The sequence below is a fragment of the Mytilus californianus genome, unplaced genomic scaffold, assembly GCF_021869535.1.
Source record: "Mytilus californianus isolate M0D057914Y unplaced genomic scaffold, xbMytCali1.0.p SCAF_14, whole genome shotgun sequence".
Taxonomy (NCBI): Eukaryota; Metazoa; Mollusca; class Bivalvia; order Mytilida; family Mytilidae; genus Mytilus; species Mytilus californianus.
Window position 1 is genome coordinate 10,682,520 of NW_026262626.1, and position 14,988 is coordinate 10,697,507.

The window sequence follows — 14,988 nt, forward strand, 5'->3', positions numbered from 1 at the left end:
GATAAGCAATGTATATGCAGGAGAAGGGAGTCCTGCAAAAGCCATATCTGCTATCCGAGATGCTAACAACTAATTTGTCAAATAAAAGGCTAGCAATGATAGCAAAGAACGGTTCAATTTTATTAAATGTGAATACAATACTAATCCTTCTTTTTGTGTCCCAAAAAACAGTAAAGTAAAACCGTGTTGGAAATGTTAAAAAAAAAAAAAAAAAAACCGGTTGCAAGTGATTTTTTCAAAACACCCACCTTACCTTAGTGAAAAATGGAGAACACTGCCTATGACCACTAAATCAACGAAAAATTGGTACCCCACCAATAATTTTGAATCCACAGTATGTGAAATACCATTACAAATGTATCAAACATACCAGATATTTCAGACCATCCAGTATCTGTTTTGTATAGTAGGCTATTGTTGTTTCATTATCCTTCAGTGGGCCCCATTTACTGTGTAATAATTGTGATAAACTTCCTGTAGAGGGAAAATATAAATAATAAAAAAAATTTCAATTAGCTGAATATTTTTGTGTTATAGATTCGGATTACATGCAAGTTATAATTATGTACACTCATAATAATGATTTGTTTTTCTCTTAATTTTGGAAAAACACAATTAAAAGGAATCATACAAGCATTAAAAAGGCTAATTCCATATAAACCCTAACACAACTCTGTCTAGCTTGATTATATGTAGCCATCTAATGGAAGGACATAGTTTTTTTTTTGCAGAAATTGCTTGCTTAAGATAATCTTTGTTGACTCTGCAACTTATTAGTTTAATATGTAACACTGAAAGGAGAAATTTGTTGTAAGAGATAGTTTACTTTGACAATGAATTAAAGTTTGTAAGACGTTTTCTTTATAGTAAGAAAAAGTTCTATGATGATGATGATGATTGATGGCTGTTTAACCTCCAGTGACAAATTAAAGGCAAATCAAGTATGAGAACTTGATATGTTAATGCCATATGAATAAACTCATCATAGATACTAGGATCAAAATTTATAAATATGGACCTTCCATATAAAAGAGTGACATGCTGAACTGGATTTTTAATGTGCTAGTTCATAAGGTAACAGTCTGCTGGAATACATGTCACCCTATCCAGTCACAGCATTCTGAATCTGAGTCAATCAGTCTCTGATCTTTCTCCTTAATGCACATGCTTATCAGAGAAGTAGCAAATACAAATTTTAAAGCCGTTGGCTTGACCTGGCTGTAGATCAAAACCAAGAACTCCCTCACTCAAGGCCAGCACCACTGCTATCACAAGATCATTGAGGCAATAAAATAGTTGAACACAAAAAAATTTAAATTTTTGTAACTACCTCCAGGAACTTGTTCCATAAATATTTTGAACAATCCATCCTCACTGGTAGATCCTAGATATTTAACAATGTTTTTATGGGTCAATTTACTTTGTAGTTTGATTTCTTCATGTAATGGCTGAACTTCCCTGAAAGATAACAAATTCCATTCAAATACTAAACAGTTTTATCCTGTTTCAATCAAATACTAAACACAGATATTTTTGTCATGATCCTGCATGTCACTTGTATTATGCTTACTACTATTTAAAATCATATCTTTTATTATTCACAAAAAGCTGAAAAAATGGCTTGTCATAAAATCACAATAATCAAACTCATTTCTATTTCATTCTTCAAAAATTGCAATAATAAATGCATGCAATAATTTCTGAATTTACAGTTTTAGGCCAAAAAAAATAATTCAAATAGGTAATGTCAAAACACATAATTAACAGCACCTGGTGATTCAAAAACAATAATACTTCGGCAAAAATTGTGTTTGCACAGATCTACCGAAACCCCAAAAAAAAAAACTACCTCAATCAGAAATGTTCTTACTGTGAATGTTTTTCCGGAACTTCCTTGATGGCTATTCTGACTTGTGTTTTCTTGTCTCTGGCAGCATACACGATCCCATAGGTACCTCTTCCAAGGACTACTCGGTTATTTTTATCATCTAAATCATATTCAAACTAAAAAACAAGAAAAAAAAAATTCTAAAAACTTTATAATTATGTATATGTTATAAGCTTTATGTAGCTAACCCCAAAATGTTTCTACTTTTGACTATTTTAAAGTTTATAGTTAAAATTACTAAAAACTACAAAATACAATATTTTATTTAGTTTCAAATATACACATATATTTAACCTCTTGTCATGTATGGTGCTTTCAGGCATGTTTGATTTGACACATTGTGTGTGCCTGTCTGCACATAAAGTGCTGTTTTCCTATCTATCAAGGACAATAACTCCTGAACAGCAAAAGAAAAACTATGTGATATTGAAATATCATCATCAGTAACAAGAGATTAAAATTTCAAAAGCAATGGTTGAGCAGTTCATACATAGTTGCCCGCGAACGCCATAAGTACAATTTTCCAATCCATCAAGGACCATAACTCCTCAACAGCAAAAATGAAAAATGTTAATATCAAACTTGATCTCCATTTTGTCAACCTCCATTTTGTCATCAGTAACAACATATTAAAATTTAAAAGCATTGGTGGAACAGTTAATAACTTATTGCAGAGAAACTGTTGGTAGTAGGCTTCTCATCCCATGCCTGCCATTTCAATAACTAGATTTTTCCTTGATTTGAAAAACCTGGTTAAAAATTAAAACTAAAGGTAACCGTTCTGATACTTACGTCAACAACTTCCTCTTCATCCATACTTGTAAAGATTTGAGCATTGGCCTGGTCTGATATCATGTCTGATACCATTGTATAAAAACTGAAACAATAAATAAATTGTTTATTTTTTTGTGTTTAATGCCACTTTCAGCACTATTGGTTATTTGTGGCAGCCATTTTTTATTGATGGAGGAAAAAACCACCAATTTTGGCAGGAAAACTGGCAATCCTAGTCAATTGAAATTGGGAGTCAAACGCACCTGTCACATGCAGGGTGCAAACTCACACCCTCATTGTTGACAGGCTAGTGATACAGAAGTAGAACTACTTAAAACACCGAGCCATCTAACAATAAATAAATGAATCTTCTGTAAATTTGATTATTTTTGTGATTTCAATACATTTACTATTCTTGTGGGGGTTTAATTTACGATTTGAACCATAAGTTTATTCTTCACATCAATGCTAATGCTTTCAACAAACTAATTGTTCGGGGGATATTTTTGTACGTGATTGTGAAAGAAGTAAAAATATCTCCTGCTTGAAAATTCCAGTTTCACAGTGTTTGACTTTCCATATAATTATGCTGTAAATACATATTTATCCTGTTAAAAGTATTTTTTTTTAAAGTTCTCCTAGAAAAGTATCTGTTGTTTAACCATGTCACTTTTACTTGTCAGTGATGCTCTTGAAGATTTAAACTTACAAGATAGTTAATTACTAAGGGCTGCTTCAGACTTAATTGCATGAGGGTGGGGGATTGGAGCCACTTTTTTTAGGACCAAAACCACCTATAATATAAAATTCAATTTACTTATAATTCTAACAAAATTCTAAAAAATGCAAACACAATTTATTAATTTAAGTGCCTCCCATTCCCCCATGTGTTTAATTCTGGAACAGCCCTAAGCACATTGTAAATCTGCTTTTGGTCTTCAGTTTATATAATATGCCAACAGGTCAAAATGTCTTATATTTATGGTTACCTTGAACATAAGTAGAGTATTTGTTTTAACTCAAAAACATTAATTTGCATGTAAAAAAGCACTAAATTTGTGCTTTCAATTTTTTACTCAATGAGCTTATGAACAAACAATCAGCTGAACATTTTCATTTTGCAGGGTATTTAACATATTAAATAGGAAGTCATATTTTCTTCTAGATTCATGCTACCTACCTTAATCTCTGAGATTCTGATGAAAAGAATATGTGAAAATCATCTGAATTTTCCATGACATATATAAATACTGCTCGACAATCTCTCTTATATAAACTGGAAATAAAATAAAAATATACTAGTTTTTGTTCTCTTCACTAGCTGAGGACAGTTAAAATGAATGAAAGAAGATATGATGTTAAAATGTCAATGGGACAGCAACCCAAGGGCACACAAAATTTCATAATATTCTTTGACTTTTTTTCATTTCCTAACTTTTAGCTTAGATTACACTAGCTGAAGTTTTCATGAAAATGCTTCTAATTTTCCAAAATGGATGAAGATTCAAGATGAAATAAGTCATTTTTAGAAAATGCTGCAAAATATTATTACATTGGTTGCAATGAATTACTGTGATTTCCCAACAAAATAAAAACTGATAATTTCACATGTAAAATATATCTGATAATTATACTCCTCTGACATCATATAACGAGTGTTGTTAAGACATCGTCATGACTTTGCATCAAAATGAAATAGGAATGCGTAGAAAAAGATATAGTTCCTTGAGCTTTATTTTTTATATCCATTGAAAAGCTCATGGCCAATGTGATAAAAAGAATAACTACTGGAAGAATAAAAATATCGAAAAATATTCAACTCGTGACTGAACATCACTGATTATTATCTCATGCGTTATGCACATTCATGAATTATTGTGGTGTTCGGTCATTTGTTGAATATTTTTACTATATCTAAATTCTTCGATTGTTATTCTATAATTATTCAGTCAGTGTCTGTGACTTTTGAACTGTAGATTGAAGACTTTTTTACTGCAATGAATTTTACTTAGGACTTTATTTTATACCTGACTCCTTTAATACTGGTAGCTTGGAATGTCCATTGTGACTGTTGTTTAGTTTCTGTACTTTGTGCTACATTCCATAGTCTTACTTCCTGCAAAACAAAATAGAAACTAAATGTGTGGGAATGACTGCTCACAAAAAAAATCTTGAAGGCATTTTTAGGAGAAGACATTTTCAAAGTCCAAACCCTATAACTTCAGCAAAAATCAGCTGAGCGGAACCAAACGTAAACTTGATCTGTAACTCATCATAGTAGACTCACATACTAAAAATCAGCACAATATGTGAAGGCATTTAGAAAAAAAGTCTGTATAACTTTTCGTTGCAGAATGACGAAATTGACAGAATGACAGAATGACGGAACGATGAATAAGGGTAAAACTATATAACCCTGACCTAAGTCGGTTGGGCCATATAAATATACACACTATGGATTCATTATTATTTGTGGAATACCAATTTCTGTGGATTTTGTAGCTATAGTCAAGCCATGAATTTAAATGTACACCGAGTACACATTATATTTAGGCTTGTCATTTTGGGCCCTTTATGGCTTGCTGTTCGGTGTGAGCCAAGGCTCCGTGTTGAAGGCCGTACTTTGACCTATAATTGTTTACTTTTTACACACTGTGACTTGGTTGGATAGTTGTCTCATTGGCACTCATACCACATCTTCTTATTTATATTGAAAGGATACTTTGACAAAACCACAAAAATAGATATAAACAAAAATGCAATATTCCCTGAATCCATGACAATTGGTATCCACGAAAAATAAATGAATCCATAGTAATATATAGTACTATGATAAATGCTGTTAACTTGTATCAGATTGGTCTTGGTAAAAATATCATTAAAAAAAAATTAGAATTTTTCAAGCCTTTGAGTAAGGAAATTTTAATTTCAAGAACAATAGTACAACACTAATGAAGATTTGAGAGCCTGAATTGCTCACCTGGCAAAAATATGCCATTTTGGTATTTATTTTCTCCGTTTTAAGATTAATTCTTTTTTCCAGAGACAAATTATAAATTTTTAAAATATACAGCTTTACAAGTGCATTCAAGTGAAATCAAAAACATGTCTAAATCTTGCATCCCCTACTTAATCGGGTCTAGAAAAAAAATATAAGTTAAGAAAAAATCACCCCATAACTTGAATAAATAGATCATTCACTGCAGGCACCACAATAAAATTTTACCTTATTTTCACCATCTGAATTAATCTGTACATAACTAGGCATAAAATTCTTTGTTGGTTCTAAAACCAGGACCTGTAATAATGATAAAAATTATATAATGTATTCATTCAGCGTCTTGAAGTCAGGTTTTGCTCCATAAAATTTCTAAATAATTTTCTTTCTTTAATAAAGATATGTATTAAAGATTAAGCTATGCTCAATTATACAAACAATGTTTCTACATTATCAAGCTGGATCTAGCACTAGAAAAACAGTTTCAGTACTACTTAAATTAATATCGCAATGATTCATATTGCCTTCACCATCCCTGTTCTGTAATTATAAACTTCCAAGTGGTAGCGTGTACAACTAACTGCTTGAGGTCCTGAGTTCAATCCATGTCCTGGTCACACACAAGACTTCAAAATAAGTATCTGCTGTCTCTCAACTAAGCATGCAGCATTTAGGGATAAGTGTAAAGGCTGGTCAGCTGGCAGTCAAAATAATTTGTTCAGGTAGGGTGATATGTCTTCCTCCAGGCTGCAACCTTGTTAACTTGCATTGTTAAAAATCTGGCTCAATGGCAATGTGTCTGTCTAGTTTTTCACACAATGTATTATTTTGATTTGGATATTTTAATTTTTTTATTTTGATTTGTATATTATATATTCTTTATTTTGATTTGTATATTATATATTCTTTATTTCGATTTGTATATTATATTTTTTTCATTTCGTTTTGTATATTATATTTTTTTCATTCTATTTTGATTTGTATATCATATTTTTTTTTTTTTTCATTTTGATTTGTATATTATATTTTTTTATTTAATTTTGTTTGTATACTATATTTTTTACATTTTTTACTACATCTACCTCTTTAACTGTTTTATTTTTTATAATGATACATTGAACTAAATGATTGTAAATTAACTATGTGTAAATATCTGTTTTTGATTGTATTTTATTGTAATTTGTATGTGTTGTAACTAACTGTGTCTACCCTCTTCAAATAAATGATTTATTATTATTATTATTATTACATGTATTATTATTATTATAGTACAAATCAGGGTTCATATCCATATATTAACAATTTGTTGTCCTGATATTGATGTAATATTTGTCACTGCACATAAAACACAAATTCATCATAATCATCATTCATAAATTTACAAGTCTCATATTTCAATCTCTCAATTATTTCTATAAGTTACAACCATCTTTAAAAATGTAATGTAAGTAACCCTGGTTTTAAATTTGACATTGCTTATTTTGAAAGTCAAACACAGCAAGTAGAATTGTTGCCAACATTTGGTAACTTAAGTTTTCTAAATTATTATCAAGTAAACATTAAAATTAACGGCTTTTAACAGCTTTTCTATAAAAGCATGCAAAGCCAACCTTTGATCGACTTGCTTGCTATGTTTGCTTGGATGTTTGTAAACAAAAGGGTAGGCGGAGTTTCAGTCTGTTTAATATATACTGGTATTTGATTGGACATTAAAAATTGCCATACAATGTGAAACTTAACATTTAAATGAAGTTAATGTTTATTGTCCAATCAAATTCCAGTATATAGTAAACAGACTGAAATAGACTACCTACCTGTTGTTTACAAACATCCAAACAAACATAGCAAGCAAGTTGATCAAAGGTTTGCTTTGCATGCTTTTATAGAAAAGCTGTAATCCAAGCTAGGATCTATGAAAATTTATTAAAGAGTTAAATTAAAACCATTCTTCTCATGTAAATTCTGAAACTGAACAATATGCTCAATTAACAATGGCTTAACTTCTTAAGAAAATGCCTGTACTAAGTCGGGAATGTGACAGTTTTTTTCCTTTCGTTCCATAGGTTGATCTAGTATAATGTTTGATTTTTTTCAGGTTTTATGGACTTCCCGTTTTTGAATTAGCCTTGGAGTAAGGTATTTTTGTTAATACTTTTTGTTTATATCATCAAAAGTTAAATGAGATTTCTAATAACACATTCCTGAATTCCCCTTCCCTGGTAATTTTTCAACTTTTATGGATGAATATAATACTTACTGGGAATGTTGTAACTGATGTTTCAGTTTTTGTTGCTTCCACAAAGAAATCCATCCAAAAACAGAATAACTGAAATGTACAACAATAATGAAATTTCAATTAAACAGCAACATGTACATTTGAATTGTGTGTAATGCATAACTATTATGTGCATTCAATATCTAGTGACAGTTTTAGTGTACAACTGATATAAAATATTTCCTTTTAATTAAATTTAGTTTTATATATTAAATATAATGTCAAGTTATTCTTTTTAATTTCTTTCAACAACATTTTATATTTGATATAAAACTAATTTTCAGTGAAAAGAATTAAATTTAGTATTATGAAATGCAAACATTTTGCCTGAAATTTCTTTTGAAAGAAATAAAAATAAAAGTAGAATGTGTCTGAGGACACCAATGCCCCACTCAAGCTTTGCAAAAAAATGGGATGGATGGACGGAAAAAGACGAAAGACAGAATGATGGAAAAACAAACTGTAAAGGGTAACACTTAATTAATGCCCCTGTAGCCTATGGTGGGGGCATAAAAAATGTTGAAACTAAACAGAAAATCTACTTTTAAACTTAAAAAAATAGATTTTGCCAAAACAGTTCTTATTTTTTTTCTTCAGAGCTCTGATTTCATTATGCTATGCCAATTAATCTCCAACTTTTTATTTAAACATACCTGATAATCTCCTGTCTGACTTGATGTCTTCCTAAATCTGTTGATCAGGGTTATATTACCTACTGTAGACTTCAAGTACCTGTATTATAAATAAGACATCGTTACAAAAACTATCACAGATATACATATGGCAGAACAACATATTGTATACAATTTTGATTTCATAGTTCAATATCATTTTTAATATCACTTTGTACAAAATCTTCATTACCCAATATTATATTTTAACTTAATAAAAAATGTGATAAAAATTTCAGTAGACAAACACACATACAGACGGATGAATTAATTTGAACTTGTCATAACTATGGGACACAGATGCAGGCCATAATCTTGCCGGCGAAATGACGATTTAAGTCGCCAAAGAATTTTGAAAATCGCTAAATCTCGCCGGCCGACTGACTTCATAGCGAAGTCAAATCGCTATCAAAATAGGTAAAAGGGAGATAACTTGTGATTGACAAGTCTCACAGGTAAAAAAAATGGCGGCTGACAAGGAAAATCGAGATTTTTGAAACGACCCAGGACTAATACTGTCAACGATCAAATTAAATAAATACAATGGCGACTTTGAACATCCTCGGATATAACTTTCAAAACTGTTCAAACGGAAAACTGACCGTCTGTTTTAAGTTATCATTTTACGATAATTTTCATCTGAGGATGTTGCGTAATCACTCAGCTGATTTGTTTTACTTTTACAACTTACACGAGTCGATCAATTTTACTATTCGGTAGGTAAAAGGTTGGAATTAACGGTAGATTTATTATATTGATTGAATAAAAATTGAAATATAAAAGGTAGAAAGACTGCTGATGGATAATGGGATGGTAAACGTACGACACTCGACCAGGTTGTGATCAGCAGTGGATTGTTTCTCACGACAATTTCGTTGATATGGATGATATTTTTAAAAAATGATAGAAATGAGCTCTTTGTCGGATAATTAATATGCGATTGAAAAATATTTTCATTTATAGACTTACAATCTTTAACGATAATCTCAATTTACAACTAACATAATGTCCTGGACATTCAATAATGTTTTACAAAATAATGACAAGTGGTGATACATGTATAAATTAAATTCCCAGTCATGTGAAATTCAACAGGAAAACTGGGAGTTATATTTTTTCTGGACTTTTAAAAATAAATTGAGGCAGATGCACATGAATTTAATGCATCATTATCATGATAATATTACTAGGCTACTCCCTCATGTCCCAATCAACAAATTTTATTTAGAACACAATGGTATCAATAAATAAATAACAACTATATATTGTCTAAACCTTTTTATTAAGAATTTTCTATATATACATTGTGTACAATAACATATGAAAAAACTGCAAGTATATCTTTTATTGAATATTAAAACAATTTCCGTAGTGATAAGCATGAAAACACGATGCAACCGAAACGGTAATGGAATCTCACTTCTCCAAGAAATTGACCACTTCTCCCTTCTCTCTCTTGGAAGGAGAAGTCACTTCTCCCTCTTCAAAATCCTAGATTAGGCCCTGCAGATGATGCCTCCATTTGCATATAACATTATAAAGGGACATAACTAGAGAACTGTAAAAGTGACACCACCTAAATTCGAACTTGATCTGTGTTTGATGGTAATAAGCATTGTGTATAAGTTTCATAACATTTGGTAAAGGTAAAAAAATTCAAACTTGATCTGTGTTTGATGGTAATAAGCATTGTGTATAAGTTTCATAACATTTGGTAAAGGTAAAGAATGGAAACCTATTTTGGGACGTACGTACGTACAGATGGACAAGGTTAACACTAAATGCCCCCTTCGCCTAGTTGTGATTTGTGAACTGTTGCTTGTCTTCTTAGTCTTTTTTCTTTAGGACATAACACTTGCAGAATTGTTTAATTTATGAATTTAATTGATACTAATTACTAATACTTACCAGTATGGGGGTTCTAAACTGAACATACACTCTGCAGCTTGAACAGCCTTTCCAAAATCCTGAGCTAACACCGAGATTTCAAAGAAGGTAGCCACATCCCAGTAATCTGTTAAGGATGGTAAGCTTCCTTTCTTACCAATCAAATTATTCAATATCAAACCTGAAATTTTAATCATGATCACTTATTATTTTTATGCATAAACTATGTCTACCCAGAATGCATTGCAAACAATTTGGCCTAGATTTTAAAGAAGGCAGCCACATCCCAGTAATCTGCAATCAGGTTATTCAATATCATACCTGAAATCAGGTAATTATATTTTTTTTCAACAAAAGTTCTATATGCTTAAATCTAAAGTCATTCGATTTGATGATTGATTAATTACTGGTGTTTAACACCATTTTTAGCTCTCTTGGCTATGTAGTGACGGCCTGTTTTTATTGGTGGAGGAAGTCAGAGGACCCTAAGAGAAACCTTTGGCCAGAAAACTGGCAATCATAGTCAATTAAGATCAGAGTAGAATGCACCTGCCACGAATGGGGTTTGAACTCACAAACTCAGTGTTGACAGGCTCTGATCTTGCTGTAGTTGAACTTCTTAGACAACTATGCTACCTATGTCATTAGGTCTCTGGTGGAAAATTGTCTCATTGGCAATCATACCACATATTCTTATTTTTATATTGTTAAATTGTATTTAACCTTTACTTTTAAAATCGGAAAAAACAGTTTTAATACATTCAAAATAAAAGACAGATTTTTGTATTCTGAAAATTTGTATACTGTAAATTCAGAAATTATTGCGTGCATTTATTATTGTAATTTTGTCATTTTAGACTAAAATGCGATTCTAATTTTTGCGATTTTGAGAAAAGTCCTGTTTAATTCATATAAAAAATTTCAAAATGCGAGTTCAAGTTATTGCGATTATAACCCTGTTGCATTTTTCGCAATAATAAAAACATCGCCATAATTTCTGAATTTACAGTATGTTTACCTCTTGTTTCACATGTGAATGTGTAAGAGTGTTTTAAATAAAACATATTGTATTGTATCATTGTATTGTATTGAAAACTGCTGATTTAATTTATTTTTGATATATTGATTCAAATCAATTTTAACCAAACAAAAAATTGATCTAAATTATCTGTTGATTTTTCAATACCATGAAAAAACTGCTCTAGCAAGAAGACTTTAATTTTCATCTACAAATAATTTGTAAATTGATCATATGTAATGTTTCTACCTATACATTGCAACATAAATAGGAGATTCATCGCCATTTAAAAGCATTTATGACACTGGTACACGTAACAAACCTATTCTTTGAAGTTCCTGGCATGTAGAGAAGTCTTTCCCTGATATCACTAACAATGTAGCTAAGTTTATTCCAGCATATTCATGTGGTTGTCTCTCAAATCCTTTTCTATACCTATAAAAAATCAAATACACAAATAATCTTCAAGGTATAAGTAATAAATAAATTAAAGTCTTCACGAGTAAGTTTGGCACGGGTCATATTTGGCCTTGATTATTAAGTTAATAAAATCAAGATAATAATTGTTTTAAAGTGATAAAAAGATGTGTGAGAAAGTTGATCATATCTTATCTTGTCAAAGTTTTTGTTTTAAAGTGTTGAATTTTACATCCAAATAGGTCAACATGGAGATTTTTGCGAAATTTGACAAAATTGTCCAGAATTCAACCTCAGAAACATAGACCGCAGGCATTGATAAACTAAATATCAAGTCAGTTAAATGTTATAACAGAAATTTTATTAAAAGATCTTCTTTGTAGACACATGCACTCCATGTTTCCTGTCCAGAAAATCAAGAGAAATTTACCCGTTTTCATTGAATTTTCATGGAAAATCAAAATGTGTGCTATTTGTGACATCATGAATAGAACACAAGTACGTAAATTTCAACAAAAAGACATATTTCCTTTCTAGTCAATGTATTAGCTATGATTCATTGTGATATTGGTCAATAAATCCTAATTTGAAATTGTAGCTAGAAATGGGGGCTGTTTTAAGGTGTTATCAAACCTACTCCTTTTATAAAAAAAGATGTTTAAAAAAAATTTACAAGCATTGAAACCAAAATTGCTGAAACTTGCTTTTATCATCTGTGTAACTATTTTTAATAGTTACTTTAATATTTTCAATATCTTTTCTATCATTTTTTAAAATAAAATACAAGATAGTTTGTCATAAGATTTAACATTTTTATAAAACTAATAATGCCAGTTCACTGCATATCTTATTAGCAAAACTTCAGTCAACTTGCTCAGGTACTAATTATAAATATGACATTAGTTTATCGACATTAAGTAAGGGCTGTTCCATTATAAAATGAATGGCGGACATTAGAGGCACTGTTTCAGACCCCAACTACCGATAATACTAAATTTTCATTTTACTTAAAATCTTATAAAATTTCAATAGAAAATGCAACAATCTATAATTGATTAATTTCCCATCTCCTATCATGATTAATTTTGGAACAGTCCTAATCAAATGATTTATTGGTGTTTAACGCCACTTTCAGCAATATTGTGTTATTTCGTGCCAGTTTTTATAGGTTGAGTAAGCCGTAGTTCCCCGAGAGAACCGACCTTCGGTAGGAAACTGACAATCCTAGTCAATTAAAATTGGAGTTGAGCGCACCTGCCACAACAACATCAGTGTTGACAGGCTAGTGATACAGTAGTACCGTAATCCACAAGTAATCTCCAACACCATTTAATTTTAGACTACTAACCATAAAATAGCATTATCTAAAGCCTCTTTGTCAGTATAATCACTTTCCACAAACATGTCCTTGTATATCCTACCACAGAGACACAACATGTCTGGCGTCTGGTTGTCAGTCTTTGATAATGCCTACAAATGCAAAGTTAACTCAATAAAATTTCACAGTAGTCCTAACCCCATCTACATATATATAGGTACATATATACTTTTACTCCTATTAGTTGATACTTCAATCAAATCTAATTTTTTGTAGTAATTAAACCATTCAAAAATAAAATGCTCCGCTGGGCGCAGCTTGATATGACCGCAGAGGTCGAACCCTGAACAGTTGGGGCAAGTATGGACACAACATTCATGCTTGATACAGCACTGAATTTGGATTGTGATTAAATATTTGACACAGCATAGGTTTCTGACACAGAATGAATGTGGTCTAAGAACTTAAAATTTTTTAATTTACCTATTCAAACCATATCATTATTATTTGCTTTTATATATAAATCAGAAATAACCAATTTAAAATGGAAAATTTTAAAGAAAAAAAAATCCCTCCCCAAATTTTTTGAACCCCCTTATGATTCATCACCCCCAAACTCAATCCCAGCCTTCCCTTTGTGGTATGGTACCTTGCAGTACAATTTCAGAGAGATCCATACACTTGAACACAAGTTATTGTCTGGAAACTAGAAAAATGCTTGTTTTTAGGCCCCTTTGTGGCCCCAAATTCCTAAACGTTTAGGGCAATTACCCCCAAACTCAAACCCAGCTTTCCCTTTGTGATATGGAACCTTGTAGTACAATTTCATAAAGATCCATACACTTACACACAAGTTATTGACATGAAACTAGAAAAATGCTTGTTTTTTTTCCCTTTTTGGCCCCTAATTCCTAAAATTTTGAGGCAATTACCCCTAAAATCAATCCCAGCCTTCCCTTTGTGGTATGGTACCTTGCAGTACAATTTCAGAGAGATCCATACACTTGAACACAAGTTATTGTCTGGAAACTAGAAAAATGCTTATTTTTGGCCCCTTATTCCTAAACGTTTTGGGCAATTACCCCCAAACTCAATTCCAGCTTTCCCTTTGTGATATGGAACGTTGAAGTACAATTTCAGAAAGATCCCTACACTTACACACAAGTTATTATCATGAAACTAGAAAAATGCTTGTTTTTTTGCCCCCTAATTCCTAAAATTTTGAGGCAATTACCCCCAAAATCAATTCCAACATTCCCTTTGTGATATGGAACCTTGTGGTACAATGTCAGAGAGATCCATACACTAACACACAAGTTATTGTCTGGAAGTTACAAAAATGCTTATTTTTGGCCCCTTTTTGGCCCCTAATTCCTTAACTGTTGGTACCATAACCCCCAAAATCAATCCCAACCTTCCTTTTGTGGTATTGAACCTTTAGCTTAAATTTCATAGAGATCCATTCACTTAAACTAAAGTTAGAGTGCGAAAACCAATGTGTCTTCGGACGACGACACCAAAAACGCCAACGTCATACCAATATATGACCGCAAAATTTTTTTGCGGTCGTATAAATATTACTACAATAATGTTAAATATTCCTATAGGAATTTCTTCACTAAAATCGAATTTGTACTCCAATGTTTTCAATATTAAAGCTTTAAATTTTTGTTCACTATTCTCAAATCTACGTCAAGACATGCCCAATGGAATTACTGGACAGTGGTCATTGACCTTACTAT

At 31.3% G+C, this 14,988-nt stretch overlaps 1 protein-coding gene across 7 annotated transcripts in view; it reads right to left on the reverse strand.

Annotated features, from left to right (window-relative positions):
* The window catches only part of LOC127724177 (mitogen-activated protein kinase kinase kinase 15-like), a 104,975-nt gene that overhangs the window by 55,692 nt on the left and 34,295 nt on the right, over nucleotides 1-14,988 (reverse strand). For all 7 annotated transcript variants that reach the window (XM_052231072.1, XM_052231069.1, XM_052231071.1 and 4 more), the window contains 12 exons: nucleotides 13,277-13,398; nucleotides 11,834-11,946; nucleotides 10,515-10,674; nucleotides 8,589-8,667; nucleotides 7,918-7,986; nucleotides 5,889-5,960; nucleotides 4,690-4,778; nucleotides 3,843-3,938; nucleotides 2,681-2,765; nucleotides 1,871-2,004; nucleotides 1,331-1,458; nucleotides 371-474 (listed from right to left, as the gene is read on the reverse strand). In XM_052231072.1, the coding sequence (XP_052087032.1) occupies nucleotides 371-474; nucleotides 1,331-1,458; nucleotides 1,871-2,004; nucleotides 2,681-2,765; nucleotides 3,843-3,938; nucleotides 4,690-4,778; nucleotides 5,889-5,960; nucleotides 7,918-7,986; nucleotides 8,589-8,667; nucleotides 10,515-10,674; nucleotides 11,834-11,946; nucleotides 13,277-13,398 (1,251 nt within the window). The remainder of the gene's footprint in view (nucleotides 1-370; nucleotides 475-1,330; nucleotides 1,459-1,870; nucleotides 2,005-2,680; nucleotides 2,766-3,842; nucleotides 3,939-4,689; nucleotides 4,779-5,888; nucleotides 5,961-7,917; nucleotides 7,987-8,588; nucleotides 8,668-10,514; nucleotides 10,675-11,833; nucleotides 11,947-13,276; nucleotides 13,399-14,988) is intronic.